This window comes from Phyllopteryx taeniolatus, chromosome 4 (genome assembly GCF_024500385.1).
Source record: "Phyllopteryx taeniolatus isolate TA_2022b chromosome 4, UOR_Ptae_1.2, whole genome shotgun sequence".
In the NCBI taxonomy this organism is placed as follows: Eukaryota; Metazoa; Chordata; class Actinopteri; order Syngnathiformes; family Syngnathidae; genus Phyllopteryx; species Phyllopteryx taeniolatus.
The window spans coordinates 18,827,029-18,841,826 of NC_084505.1; the positions used below are offsets into that span (position 1 = coordinate 18,827,029).

Consider the following 14,798-nt stretch of genomic DNA (forward strand, 5'->3'; position numbering starts at 1 on the left):
TCTGGTTGTCTCTATGCCTGCTGACGGCGTTCCGTGCAGGTCCAGGCTGGCCATCATTCCTCAGGACCCTTTCCTGTTCAGCGGGACCATCCGGGAGAATCTGGACCCGTGTGGGCGGCACCAGGACCAGCAGCTTCTGGAGGTCCTGGACCAGTGTCACCTCAGCTCAGTGGTCAATGCCATGGGTGAGGGACAATATTCATTCACTGTATTAAACATTCTGTTTTTGTCAAATTAATAACACAGACTTTTTGTTTCGAATTCACCATCAGTACATGCAGTGCATTAAAAAATAGAACATCCCTAATAACAATATTCTTATTTGTTGACTACTGGTACTGTTGTTGTGTATTTGTGTCAGGTGGTCTAGATGCTGAGTTTCAGGATCGAGGCCGGACCTTCTCTCTGGGCCAGCGACAGCTGCTGTGTCTTTCCAGAGCACTGCTCACTCAGGCCAAGGTCAGGTCGGAATCTTCCGCTTGTGCTTCCGGTTGTGTTGATGATGACTAAAGGTCCCGCAGATTCTGTGTGTGGACGAGGCCACATCTAGCGTGGACCACAAGACCGATAAATTGCTGCAGAAGACCATCGCCGACAGATTCCGTGACAAGACTGTACTCACCATCGCACATAGGTCAGTGTGTGTGTGTGTGTGTGTCTGTGTGTGTGTGTGTGTGTGTGTCTGTGGGTCACTGTCCAAATACTTATGTACCTTACTGTAGTGTGTGTGTGCACCAGGATCAACACTATCATGGACTGTGATCGCGTGCTGGTGATGCATGCTGGGAAGGTTGTGGACTTCGACACGCCGGCAGCTCTGCGCCAGAAGGACGACTCGGTCTTCCAGGGGCTCCTCGGCAGGGAGGGAGCGACGCCGGAACCGAAACTATGAGAGGAACGAGGCCACCATTTGCTTTTTCAGGGATTTACATCGCTGGATGTTCATGTTTGACATCAAATTTTGTAGAATGTGGCGTTGAAGGTGAAGAAGTACAGAGGTACCTTGACTTACCAGTGCCCCAACCTGAGTTTTTTCAGTTAGGGGCCATTGCTTTGTCAATTATTACATTTTTTTTTGCTTTGTGTTGCGTATCTACAGTAATTACTGGGACCCGACTGATATGGATTTTTCTAGGTCGATGCCGATTCCATTATTTGGCAGAGTAAAATTCTGATAACCGATTAATTGGCCGATTCATTTAAAAATATGTAATGAATAAATTAACTTTTTTACTCCCTTAACGCTTACAACTTTTTCTTTTGGTGTAACTTTAGAACAGAGAGAAAAATTGTCCAAAAAATCAGCAGATTTTTGCCATTTTGAAAAGGGCTAACATCGGCCGATTACATTGGCCAACCGATTAATCGGGGGGCTTGAACAGATTATGCATTTTATGCAAGTAAATTCAATTCCAAGCTTGGTCACAGAAAGAATTGAACCAGTAAGTCAAGTTCACGCCGTACTTCCTGTTGGACGATGACGCCGGCTGCTGCTACTGCACACGTGCAAAATGTTGTTGCTTGGCGTTGCCATGGAGACGCCCATGACTTCTTGTCCTGTGAGTCACGCCGGCCGTTGAGCACAAAGTACAAACAAGGAGTGGTGATCTAGCGGCCTTATTTGTGAGAAAGAAAATACTTGAAGAAATGCACGACTTAATCATGCTCTAACATTTAATTGGAATGTTTTAAAAGGGACATCATTATAATGATGTAAAAGTAAAAGAAAAACTTCTTTTTGTTTATAAATATTTGTGTGTCAGGAGTTTCTGTCTGCCCAGCAAGTGTGAAATTAACCAATTCAGTCTTTGGGACTATCTGAAAAATTGTGAGTTAAACCTAAATTGTGATAGCACAATGACATAATTTATATAATCCCGCCCCGTACCAAATTGCTCTGCTCATGATTTGGCAGGTAGGGTGGCTGAATATCCAGAGCCTCTTTTAAGCCCTGGCCAGAGGCTAGCTGCCCCGGACTACGCTGTGTGAAACACTATCATGTCAAAAGGTTAGCAGAGTTGGAGTGTTGCACAGATTGTGCGATTGTTTCTTTTTAGGCTACTTTAAGACGTGTAATTGGGCATATGGTGGTGGTGAAGTGCTGCATCCACTAGGGAAAATACAATCAAATATTTATGGGGGGATGGGGTGGGTTTAAAACATTAATTCCCATCTACTTATTCAAGACTACAAATTAATGCAGAAAAGTCACAGCATGAATTGATTATGATTCAGTTACTGGTTTGGTCTGTAACTTGGTCAGAAAATCGGCAAAAATGTTGATCATTGTTTTCCAAAGTACAAGCACGTTTGCAAACGTCTTATTTTGGTTAAACACAGACAATCGGTCCACTTTCATGAAGGGCTACAGAAATCTGAAAATTTACTGTTGAGAGGCTGCAATTCTGAGGATTTGAACAAGGTTAAGTTAATGTCTGTTAACGATTAATTGCTTATCAAAATAGTTGTCAATGAATTTGATAATTGATCAGTTGTCAATTAAGTGAGCAATTGTTGCACCTCTAGTTGCCAGTAGCTTTTTGGAAAAATAGCCACTAGAGGTCTCGGAATAGTCTCTAAATATTACGACTGTCACTAAGAGGCCCTCGCTTCGGCACATCACCCTAATGTGTCCCAATGCTTTTCTCTATGTAGTGTATGTCTTTATGATGTTTATGTGAAGTGTGGATTTTTTTTTTTCTTTAAAAAAAAAAAAAAAAAGGTCATGTTGGAAGAATAACTTGTTCTTGTGCACATATAAAGTTTATTGACATGACATTATGTTAGTCCTAAACGTCTTATAATCAAGTCATGTAAAAGTCAGCTCATTATTTTGGTCGAAAATTTAGCCCCTGAAGCCAGTTTGAATAAGCAACATGAAATTTGGTAGACGTCTATCATGAGTAGACCTACAAAAGGGAAAGTACCCACTAACACATAACAACACCCGCAGCAGAAGAGTCCAGTTGCCTTGATTGAACCTTTGTGGAGTCCTCCTGTTGTCATTGTCGCTTATTTGTGCACATTTCAAAGCGTGTTGTGCAACCACTCGTGTGTCTTTGGTGTGTGCGTCCTGCAGACAATCACACTGACTCATCGCCAACGCCCGCAATTAACACCCACCTGGGTGTGGCAGTTTCTCACACACACACACACCGATGTGCACACACGCCATAGATAGACACACACCACAGACCGATACACTTTAACCATAAACGAACACGCGCACAAAGACATACACTTGCATAATAGACACACAGACATATACACGACCCCTGGCGATGCACAAACACACCAACTCAGTCCATTGTACATATGACACACACACAAGCACAGCAGACTGACCCACTCGCACCATAGGCAGACACACACAAAACAACAGACACACATGCACAAAAAGACACCAGCACACATAGACATATACGCACACCACGGACATACACAAACCACAGTCAGACAGACACACAAATGCATAAACACACACACAAATAATCACACACAGACACCCCCTATACACACTATAGACAGACAGACAAATACACATACATACACACATACCCCAAGAATCACACGTGTATGTGCGTGTCAGTCTGTGGTGCTTGTGTTTGTCTACGCTGTGTGTGTATGTGTGTGCATATGCCTCCTGTCAACTGAAGGTTAGGAGGGTGTCTGACTCGTGTGTGTGTGTGTGTGTGTGTGTGTGTGTGTGTGTGCGTGTCTGGCTGTGTGATGGTGTGGCATGTGTGGCGCATGTGTAACCTGTTTATCTGCTTTCAGGTGTTCAAGTGGTCCACCTGTTCTGCTCTGCATTCCCATTCGTCACACACACACACACATCGATGGTGCGTCAGGTGAGTTTTCACTTTATTGTCGAGTATTTGAACGTCTTGACGTTCACGTGGAGTTTGTGCTCAGCTGTAAAAGGTCTATTGTGTAACTTTTATGTTGTCGTGAAGTAAAAAACTGAATGCAACTTTTCCATCCTAAATTGAATTCAATATTGAGTCTTGTTTTTCCGCTCCAACCTTACCTCCTGGTTTGAATGATGAACATGGTTTCTTATCATAATATTGTAAAAATGATATTGGTTGGACTTCCTCCTTCCTATGTTAGCATTTAAATTTGAGCATGTTAGCATTTGGAGGCGATGTCGCTTGAACGCGTCAGGACGATAAGATGACATTATTTTTATCAGCCTCAATGCAAAACACTACGACATGATCGCATTATGAATATTTGTCGCGCCCCATGTGACGAATACGTGAAAATGTGCAATGTTTGAAAAAAAAGTGACTTTTTTTTTTTTTTTTTTTTTTTTTTTTTTTTTTCATCAGTTTCACAGCAAAACATTAAACAAAGAACCGTCATTTGACAAATTGTCTCTTGTATGTTTTGTAATGTTTTAGCTTATACAGTTAGCGGTACAAATTTAGCAAGACAAAACTAATATCAGTGAAAATGAAAACAAATAAAATAAAAAGTGGAAGCTTTTAAGGAAAAATAGTTCTTTTTCAACATTTTCAAGAAAATTGATGAAAGTTTTGAAATCAGAAGCCATTAAAAGGTTGTTGGTTCAACTATTATTCAGTTAATTTTGAAATTCAGATTGGTGACAAAAAAAAGCTTGCAATAACTCATTATTAAAAGTGATAAATATGCAATTTTGGTATTTCAGCAAAAAACATGAAGTTGACGTGCATGGTTTACTTTTGTGGGCCACGTAATGATGTGATCAAGTGTTGCTTGATCAATCAATCAATTCCAAGGTTTGGATTAGAGCCATTCATTAGTTATTTAGTTTGTAAATCTTCATTCTTCATCTTTGCAAGACCTTTTTCTCTCATTTTCACTGCCTGGAGGTGTCCCAATACATTTGTCCATGCAGTGCACTTGTCTGTCTTCACTCTGGATGGAACAAAACATGGATAGACAAACATAGATACTGCTTTTGTTACCGTAACCCTAAACAAGCCTCAACTATCCATACCATCGCTGCTTGATGTCCTAAATCCAAACGAGCAACCCAAGCATGATTTATGACGGAATTATAATGTACTGTGCACGTCCGCTTAAGCCTCATAAAATATTACAGTAAACATATTTGCACTTTTGTTGTGATTTTTTTTTTTTTTTTTTTTTTTTTTTTTTTAACTCCCGTTTGTGATGTTTTGTTGTGAAACTGCTTTTCTTTTGTACGGTGTATTACGCATTTTTCAATTCCTGTAGATTTCACAATGCTTTTGGCCATATGTACATGCACAAGCCTCACTCAAATATTGATATCGAGATAATGATGTATCGTTTTCACTTATGATACAGAGGAAGTATTGATATTAGTATTGTTTTATTCCCTATTTATGACGTACTGATCTGTGTAAGCTTAAATTGGATTTAGGTATATTCACAATTTTGATGCTAAATTTGTCAAATTACTGTTGTCTTTGTCATGTTTTGCAGTGAAATCGTTTGTGTTGTTTTGCTTTGAAACAAAACCCCCAAAAGCTGAAAAAGGGCAATCATAAATATGTATATATTTTTAAATATTTCACATTTTCATTGCCTCTACGTGTATGCTTTTGTCCAATCTGCGATTCAGTGTTTCCAGACGAGAATAAGTGGTCACTTCATCAGGTAGATCATCTAAAAAGGTGCAATGCATAAAAACATTTCTAAAGCTAGAAAAGCTTTTTTTTTGACACTTTGTATGAAACGATTATTGCTTACTTGAGTCTTTCTAATCCTTTTCCAAGCACACGGAGTGTTCTATCATGTTTGTACAGCGCATACCGCACATAGTGCACATAGTCTACTTAATGAAGACCAATCAAATGGAAAAAAAAACTGTCGATTGTGCCACCGAGTTTAAGCAGGGACGGAAAACGCCCAAAAACTTGTTTACCTCACTGACATTCCACCGCACATTCCTGCCAGAGTCCAACATTCCCACTTGTGTGAGTCACTCGAACGCAACACCGGCGCATGCACTCCTCCTTTATTCTTTTTTTAAATTTCACTAGTTCACACGGACAAAGTCACACACTCACTTTTTCGGGTTCTCAACATGCCTTAAAACCCACCAATTTTTGCATTGCGTTTAATCTGTGAAAATGTTTGTATTTTAGGAGTCCCCAGCACTACCCCACCAAGACTCACTCAGTTGTGACTCAGGAACGTAAAAAAAAAATCAGCCCCCAACACTAGTTTAACAGATCAACAGGAAATTGGGTGGACATGTCTATTGTAACAGGACGCACGGCAAAGTCTCAAAGACTCATGCTTGAAATTGAACCGGGCTCGTACTTTTCTGAACTCCGACTAATTTGCCCGAATGATCCCCAATCCAAAGCAGGTATCAAGACAGATGGGCAAAAACTCAATGGTCTTATTTCTTTTCACAAAAATATTTTTAAAATAACTTTTTTTTTTTACACATTCACTGCCATTGACGGTTTTAGAAGTCAAATATCCATGTTAACTGGGAAGGCTGGCAGTGAATGAGTTAAACACGCAGTGAGTGTCATTGGCCTGTGAAACTGTTGTATCAAAGAACCAAACATAACAGGACGGAGATTATGACAACCGTGGGCATTTTTATCTTTGAAAAAATAGATGAAGCTGCCTTTTGGTTGAGGTTTACTGTACCTAATGAAGTGACCAATGAATATTGGTATGTTTAAAGAGTTTAAACTATTTTGTGTCCTCTCCTATAGGTTAATTCTTCAAGGTCCCACGATACATGACGATCAATGGTACCAAATGTTCCCAAAATCAAACACTGCTTTTGAATTCTTTTGTTGTCATATTTTCATCTCTCTCACTCCCGCAGGCGGGCCACTTCAGCAGGCGCAGTCTCTCGGACATGTTGACGCTCGAGCGATCTGAGCGAGGAGGGTTGGTCATTTCCAACATCGACGACATTGAGGGAGCCAATCAGGAGCTTAGGGAAGGTGAGAATACAATCCTTTGTTGTTGTTGTCAATATGATGCGGCGATCAGCAAACACATTTTGCAGGCGTGTTTAACCTGGTGAAAAGTGAAATTTGATGCTGAAAATTTGGCTCAGTAGCAGAATTCTCTGAAAATTCAGCCCCCGAAACCAGTTTTACCCAGAAAAACTCTCAGGATGCCATGCCCAAAAAGACAGGAGGTTTCCCATTTTACTTTGAAGCGGTCGTTATAGGGTCATTTTAGCCATTTTTTTCAAGTCTAACAACTCATCCTATGAAGTTTTGGGAAATTCAGCCCCCTGATGCCAGTTTGACTTAGCAACATGACATTTGGTCAGCATGTCTATTATGAGTAGACACACAAAAGTGTGTCAAGAAGCAAAGCCTGAAAAAAAAACCCACAGTCAGCCATGTAGTTTTGAAGTAGCCATTTTAGACAAATTCTGGTGCTTTTTTTTTCCACGGTCCCCTGACATATGGGGAAAATTCTGCCCCTGAAGACAGTCTCACTTAGGAAGATGAAATTTGGTAGGCATATCTATCATAAGTAGACCCACAAAAAGTCACTAGAAACCATGCCAGAAAATACACAGTAAGTCAGCCTTTGGCTGGAAGTGACCATTTTAGGATTCTGTCCTATGGCCACCAAATTTGTTTTTACAATTCTCTGGCATGCCAGGCAAATATCGATTTGTGTTTTTCAGGGGACGAAGTTGTAGGGGCGACCATCAAGTTCGACCATCTGTCCAAGGAGGAAGTGATGGGCGTCCTGAAGCTGATGGAGCCGTACAATGACAAAATCCAAGTGCTCACCAGAAAAAGCATGAGCAAGAGTGTAGAGAATCTTGACCAGTTTGCCGTCAGCCCTGAAACGGTAAAGTAGTCATTGTCTGTGCGAACGTGCGTGTGAATGATTTGTCTACACCAAGCCCCGCTGCAAATTGCGAAAATCTGCGAGTAATTGATACCCCCTCCACCCCAAATGATTCGAATTGCCTATATTAATAGTTTAAACTGTAATTGTACCACAGACTGTGGTCCAAAACACTTTCATATCATTTTAAATTCATTTTACAAGATTACCCTTGAACACCCGTGACCCTAATGAGGATAAGCGTTTCAGAGAATGGATGGATGGATGGGTGGATGGAGAGTACCCTTGAAAATAAATGGTTTACGGATTATTTTATTTGGAAAAAATCTACCAGAAGTGGGATGACGCTGGCGTGTGTTTTGCCGCTACGCAACCGGTAAAAGTACCAATTTCTACTTTCCTATTCGTGTTTTGGTGGCATTTTGTTTCATGTGAGGGTATTACAGATAGGTTAGTGGCGTGCCATGCCTTTGTTACCTGGGTCTTCAGTGCGGATGTACGGGATCAGTGCGGATTTAATCAATCAAACTCTTAGTAGCACCACTATCACGTCGCAATTATGCAAACATCAGTCCTGAACAAAATGGAATATAATGGCCACTGTGTCACGTTCATCATCTGGTAAATTTGTGAATGGTGAAGACATGGGATCACTGTGATTGATCTTTGGGATGAATTTTTGAATGTTGAATTGATCCCAAACTTAATTTTGCTGGTAGACAACAAGTGTAGTCACATGTCACTTTTGTCTGTGTCTTCTCAGATGCTGCATGATTCTTACAGCAAGCTCTACAACACCAAAATCAAGCGCTTCATGCGTAAGGACTTGTCCGATGGCGAGGGTCTGAGAGACTTTGTGCAAACACTCCCTCGCACTGCCAAACTCGAGACGAAACAACACTCGGACTTACCTCGTCTGGGGGTGGACTTTGGACGCCTAAGTCCCAACACACTGGTCAGGCGATTCAGCGCCGACTCAGAGTCCAGTCACGCTGCCTACGCGTCGGGAGCGTTTACGCAGGGGCCTAACCTCAACCTGCCGCCTCTGAGCATGGGCCAGGTGAATGCGAGTCCACGGGTTCACGTGCCACAGCTGCTGAATGGTCACAGTCAGTCGGTGAACACGAGTCTGGGCAGACCTAACGGCAAACTTGGCTCTGAGTTTTATCTCAACGGAGACGACGTGGATGCTACAGTGGCCCTCGGAGGCGCTGACAGGAGATTCCAAACATACAACCTCTCTGATAGTAATGCAGAATTTGACGTGGATGGTTATGACGCCTCGCCCACAATGCATCTGGCCGGACCGTCATCTCGATTAAATGCGCCTCAGTTCAATCTTAACGGCCGTGGTAGACAATTGGGTCTTCAGGGTTCCGCATTAAACGTGGACGGGCCCTCAGGGGACTTTGATGTCAAAGCACCAAGGATTAGAGGTGATTTCAGCATGCCAAATGCTCAACTCCAAGGGGTCAGTGTGCCCGCCCCAGGACTTCGGTCCAAGATCCCCGCTGGAAAGTACAAGGCCCCTAAGTTTTCCATGCCAAGGTTTGATTTACCGACTGTTGAGGTTCCAGACTTTGTTGGGGATCTACCTGGCACGGACATTTCAGGCATGGATGTCAGATTCTCCAAGCCAAATGTCAAAGGTCTGAAGACAGCTGACGGGAGTTTGAAAAGTCCAAAGATAAAAGGGGGCTTTGATGGTCCTGACTTGGACCTCAAAGGTCCCGGGTTAGACGTTGATGCTCCAAACATGCCAAAATTAAAGATGCCTAAATTTAATCGTCCGAGCCTTAAAGGACCTGAGATAGATGCAGACTTGGATGGTCTGGACATGGACACCAGTGCACTCAAACTCAATGCTCCCAGTGCTAATTTGGGGATGCCAGATGTTGATATTGATGGAAAATTCAAAAAGCCAAACTTGAAGATGCCTGATTATGGGCTCAGTGGTCCTAACCTGGACCTCAGGTCTCCTGACCTGGGGCTCAGTGGTCCTAATCTCCGAGGGGGAGTCAATGCCCCAGATCTTAAATTACCAGACTCACCAGACTTTGACCTACCAAATGCCAAACTAAACATGCCGAAAATAAAGATTCCAAAATTTGGTCGTCCAAGCCTTAAAGGTCCTGACATCGATGCAGACTTTGATGGTCCGGACATGGACATCAACGCACCCAAATTTAAACTCAAAGGTCCCAAAGATGATTTAGGAATGCCAGAGCTTGAGTTTGATAGAAAATTTAAAAATCCTAATTTGAAGATGCCTGATTATGATCTCAATGGTCCGAACATGAACCTCAGGTCTCCTGACCTGGACCTCATTGGTCCTAATTTCCAAGGTGGTTTAAATACACCAGGTCTGAACTTGCCCAAACTCGGTCTTAAGACCCCGACACTGGACCTCAAAAGCCCAAATTTGGACCTGCCAGATATTCATGCCCCAGACCTGAATCTGAAAGCTCCAAAGATAAAGGGTGGAATCCATGGTCCTGACTTGGATTTACCCAACGCGGACCCTAAAGCTCCCAAGTTACATATGAAAACTCCAGACATTAACATTGGATCACCCAAAACAAAATTTAAGTTTCCTAAGATGAAGATGCCAAAATTCAAGCGTCCAAGCCTTAAAAGTCCTGACCTCGATGCAGACGTTGATGGTCTGGACATGGACATCAATGCACCCAAATTCAAACTCAAAACTCCCAAAGCTGATTTAGGAATGCCAGAGGTCGAGTTTGATCGAAAATTCAAAAAGCCAAACTTGAAAATGCCCGATTTTGATCTCAACGGTCCACAAATAGATGGTCCCACACTAGACCTCAAGTCTCCTAACCTGGACCTCAGTGGTCCTAATCTCCGTGGTGGAATAAATACAACAGATCTGAATATGCCTAAACTTGATCTCAAGACCCCCACACTGGACATCAAAACCCCAAACTTGGACTTGCCCGATTTTCATTTTCCAGACCTGAACCTGAAAGCTCCAAAGATAAAAGGTGGCATTGATGGCCCCGACTTCGACTTACCCAATGCGGATCTTAAGGGTCCCAAGTTAGATATGAAAACTCAAGACATCAACTTGGGTTCACCAAAGGCAAAACTGAAGATGCCCAAATTAAAGATGCCTAAACTCGGTTGGCCAAGCCTTAAAAGTCCTGACATCGATGCAGACTTGGATGGTCCAGGCATGGACATCACTGCACCCACGTTAAAACTCAAAGGTCCCCACGCTGATTTAGGGATGCCAAATATTGATATTGATGGAAAGTTAAAAAAGCCAAACTTGAATATGCCTGATTTTGATCTCAATGGTCCAAACATAGATGGTCCCAACCTGGACATCAGTGGTCCTCCTCTCCATGGTGGAATAAACGCACCAGATCTGAAAATGCCAAAACTTTATTTCAAAAGCCCCAAACTGGACCTCAAAGGGCCAAATGTGGACTTGCCAGAGCTTAATGGACCAGACCTAAACCTGAAAGCTCCAAAGATAAAATCTGGCTTTGATGTTCCCGACTTGGCTTTACCCAACGCGGACCTTAAAGCTCCTAAGTTAGATCTGAAACCTCCAGACATCAACATTGGATCACCAAAAACTAAATTTAAGTTTCCCAAGCTAAAGATGCCCAAGTTGAAGCGTCCGAACCTTAACGGTCCAGACCTGGATGTTGATCTAGATGCTCCAGATCTGGACATCAATGCCCCCAATGTCAACCTCCAAGGTGCCAAACCAAACTTGGATCTTGACATTGGTGGTAAACTCAAGAAGCCAAACTTGAGAATGCCAAAGGTGGACCTGAAGAGCCCCAAACTGGACCTCAGTGCGCCAAAGTTGGACCTCAATGCTCCAGACTTGGATGTCAAGGCTCCAGACTTGAACCTGAAAACACCAAAATTCAAAGGCAGACTCAAGGTCAAAAGTCCGGACATCAACGTTGGCTCACCCAAAGCAAAAATGAAAATGCCCAAAGTTAAAATTCCTAAAGTCAATCTGCCAACCCTGAATGGACCAGACTTTGACAGTACAGACTTTGACATTGATGCGCCAGACGTGGATTTAGGAAGACCGTCGGGCAAATACAGGAAGCCGTACTTGAAGGTGCCTGATGTGGAGCTGTCGGGTCCAAACGTGAGGTCACCAAAGTATCATGGGAAGGTCAAACCACCCAACGTCGACGTGAATGTCAAAGCACCAAAAGTCAAAGGATCTTGGGACACCCCGAAAGCGGACCTGCCAAACATGGACCTCAAAGCCTCGAAGATGGATTGGAACGCCCCAGAAGCAAAATACAGAAAGCCTCACATGAAGATGCCGAAAGGGTATGACACGGACCTGAATGGAGGCGTGCGGGGTCTGGACCTCAGTTTCCCCGAAGTGAGAGATCCAAATTTGAAACCAACAATGCCATATTTAGACATGGACGACATCAACCTCAACGGACCAGATGTGAGTCTGTCAGGAACCAATGCTAAGCTCAGAACTCCAGATCTGGACGTGGACGACCCAACGCTCAAATTCAGGAAGTCCTTGCACGGTGGCTCAGGCGTGGCACTTCCCGGGCTTGACTTGGGCCAGGACTTGACGCATTCACACTTTGAGGGGGGGTCCAAATACTCGATGGATGCTGACTTGGGTCGCTATGTGGATTTCACGCGTTCGGACCTCAACATTGACGACTTCACCGGGAAGCACCATGTCCCCAGAGGCAGAGGGTCTGACCTGGATCTCCAGCTGCCATCGTCCTCTGGGGGGGTGACGGCTGACCTGAGGGGCCCCCGACTCAGTGGCGCCACACTGAACGCCGACTCCATCTTGCATCCGAGTCACGCCGTGAAGGCCGCCCACACTTTAAACGATGGCCGCTGGTCGTATTCTCCGAAAAGAGTTCCCGATACCTCAGACGGGTACCTGGTGACTGTTTTCCCCACGCAGGAAGAAAGCGAGAACAGGCTAAAGCAAAAGTATGGCACACTCGGCGGGCTTAACTTTGGCCCCGGAGACGTCAACCTGGAAGTTCCCGATCAAGATGAGCTGAAAGGCTCCACATTCCTGTTCTCCAACCTTGTTTAGTAGTATTGCCGCAAAATCTATACTTTTTTAACCCAAAAAGACGATACGAGACACAAGCTTTGTTACACTGGATGCTTGTTGTCTGTTCTAGTTTGGTTTGCACTGTGCAATACTATATACTGTGTATATATATATATATATATACCGAATATAGACAAAAATCTTCTGTTGTTGTTCTGATATTCTTGTGTTATTCCTGTGACATTCTTCTAATGTTCTTGTGACGTTCTTGTCGGTCCTCCGTCGCCCTTTTGATGTTTTTGTCATTCATCTGACATTCCTCTGACGTTTTTATGTCATTCTTCGGTTCTTGTGTCTTTCTTAGGATGTTCCTCTAACATGCTTCTATCAATCTTCTGTTGTTCCTGTCTTCTGACGTTCCTCTGTCATTTCTTTTTTCTGACATTCTTCTGATTTCCTCTGTCCTCCCTCTAACATTCTTCTGTCACTCTTCTGACATTGTTATTATTCTTTTGTACTTCTGGCATTTTGTCTGTTCTTAACGTTCTGACATGATGAGACAGTCTTCTAACATTCTTCTGTCGTTCTCATTTTCTTGTGACATTTGATTGACATTCTTCTGATATACAGTATATACATGGGGGTTGCAAAAGTAGGTATACAGTTGTAAAAGTTATACTATTTTATAAAGTTCTTTTTCATTTACCTTCTTTGTCACCCCATGGTTGACTTTATGAGCACATAACATGAGTTGCCCCGTGGATGGAGGGCCAGTTGAAGGGCCACCATGACCTACAGACCTCACCCCATGTCGAGAAATTGGTAACAATAAAGACCTCCGTGTCAAAGTGGAGTTGAATGTAGAAAGAATGCCAGCAATTTGCACTCACGAGAGATTGAATTTAATGGTTATTTGTATATTTTTGTGAATAAATAAATGGTTTGTTTTCATAATAAAAACTGTATACCTACTTTTGCACTCCCTGTATATACACATTCAGTATGTATGTCATGTACCTCAATACTGACTAGTGTGACTAGATTAGATAAGTTGAAGTATTTAAATGTAATTGAATAGAAAAATGTGTACATTACTGTTTTTTTGTATGATTGGTTGCACGTGTGTATAATCAATCCATCCATCCAGCTACCATATCGCTTATCCTCACAAGGGTCGCAGGCGTGTTGGAGCCTATCCCAGCTATCCCAGGTACACCTTGAATAAACAAACAACCATTCACACTCACACCACCTGCAGGCAATTTAGAGTCTTCGTTGAACCCACCATGCATCCTTTTGGGATGTGGGAGGAAACCCACACAGTCATGGGGAGAACATGCAAACTCCACACAGGCGAGGCCGGATTTGAACCCGGGTCCTCAGAACTGAGAGGCAGATATGTCACTGTAACTTCTTGTACTTGTAAATGTATGTACTATACATTGTAATAAATGATGTGCAGCTCGTTCAAGTGACATTGAAATACGCAATTTCAGGATTCTTTCCCCTCTTCATTGTTTTTACAGACAAATAATGATGAAATGAAAAATGAAAACACACACAAAATGTAAATATGTATGTTTGCTGCTGTCCAATGTAAAGCCTGCATCTTAAAATTGTATTTTTTATTTTTTTTAAACTATGAAAGAAGCAGAAGCAGTAAGAACATTTTGCATGGTGCTCATGGCTGTGTACATGACGGCGGCCGCCAAGTTGCTGGGCTGCCGCTACTACCTGTAGGTCTGTCACCTGAGCCCACAGCTCTATGCCATGTAGCCCGCTACAGAGTGCTGCATGCACACCAAGTTGTACCTGGCTGTCACTTAAATGTATATATATTAGGGCTGTCAAAATTAAAGCATTAACTCATGATTAATCACCAAAAAATTAGCGCATAAATTCATGTATTAACTCAGATTGATTAATTTGGATATCCGAA

The 14,798-nt window shown here is 42.7% G+C and overlaps 2 protein-coding genes across 8 annotated transcripts in view; both read left to right on the forward strand.

The window, feature by feature from the left end:
- abcc10 (ATP-binding cassette, sub-family C (CFTR/MRP), member 10) overlaps positions 1-1,242 on the forward strand; it is a 28,977-nt gene extending 27,735 nt beyond the window's left edge. Inside the window, exons 22-25 of one of the 4 annotated variants that reach the window (XM_061770229.1) lie at positions 40-185; positions 362-459; positions 513-634; positions 723-908. In XM_061770229.1, the coding sequence (XP_061626213.1) occupies positions 40-185; positions 362-459; positions 513-634; positions 723-762 (406 nt within the window). In that variant the 3' untranslated portion in view covers positions 763-908. Of the gene's footprint in view, positions 1-39; positions 186-361; positions 460-512; positions 635-722 lie in introns of all 4 variants that reach the window. The other 3 variants (XM_061770227.1, XM_061770230.1, XM_061770228.1) reach the window with 3 other exon arrangements.
- Positions 1,243-1,278: 36 nt separating this feature from the next.
- LOC133476608 (neuroblast differentiation-associated protein AHNAK-like) lies at positions 1,279-14,349 on the forward strand. 4 transcript variants are annotated; one of them, XM_061770224.1, is made up of 7 exons: positions 1,394-1,828; positions 1,916-2,008; positions 3,778-3,851; positions 6,711-6,749; positions 6,827-6,947; positions 7,652-7,821; positions 8,585-14,349. In XM_061770224.1, the coding sequence occupies exons 4-7, from the start codon at positions 6,747-6,749 to the stop codon at positions 12,896-12,898; spliced, it is 4,608 nt and encodes a 1,535-aa protein (XP_061626208.1). In that variant the 5' UTR covers positions 1,394-1,828; positions 1,916-2,008; positions 3,778-3,851; positions 6,711-6,746; the 3' UTR covers positions 12,899-14,349. The 4 variants fall into 4 exon arrangements, with proteins under 4 accessions (XP_061626206.1, XP_061626208.1, XP_061626210.1 ...); XM_061770226.1 differs by having other exon boundaries at positions 3,778-3,842; XM_061770223.1 differs by lacking the exon at positions 6,711-6,749.
- Positions 14,350-14,798: the final 449 nt, after the last annotated feature.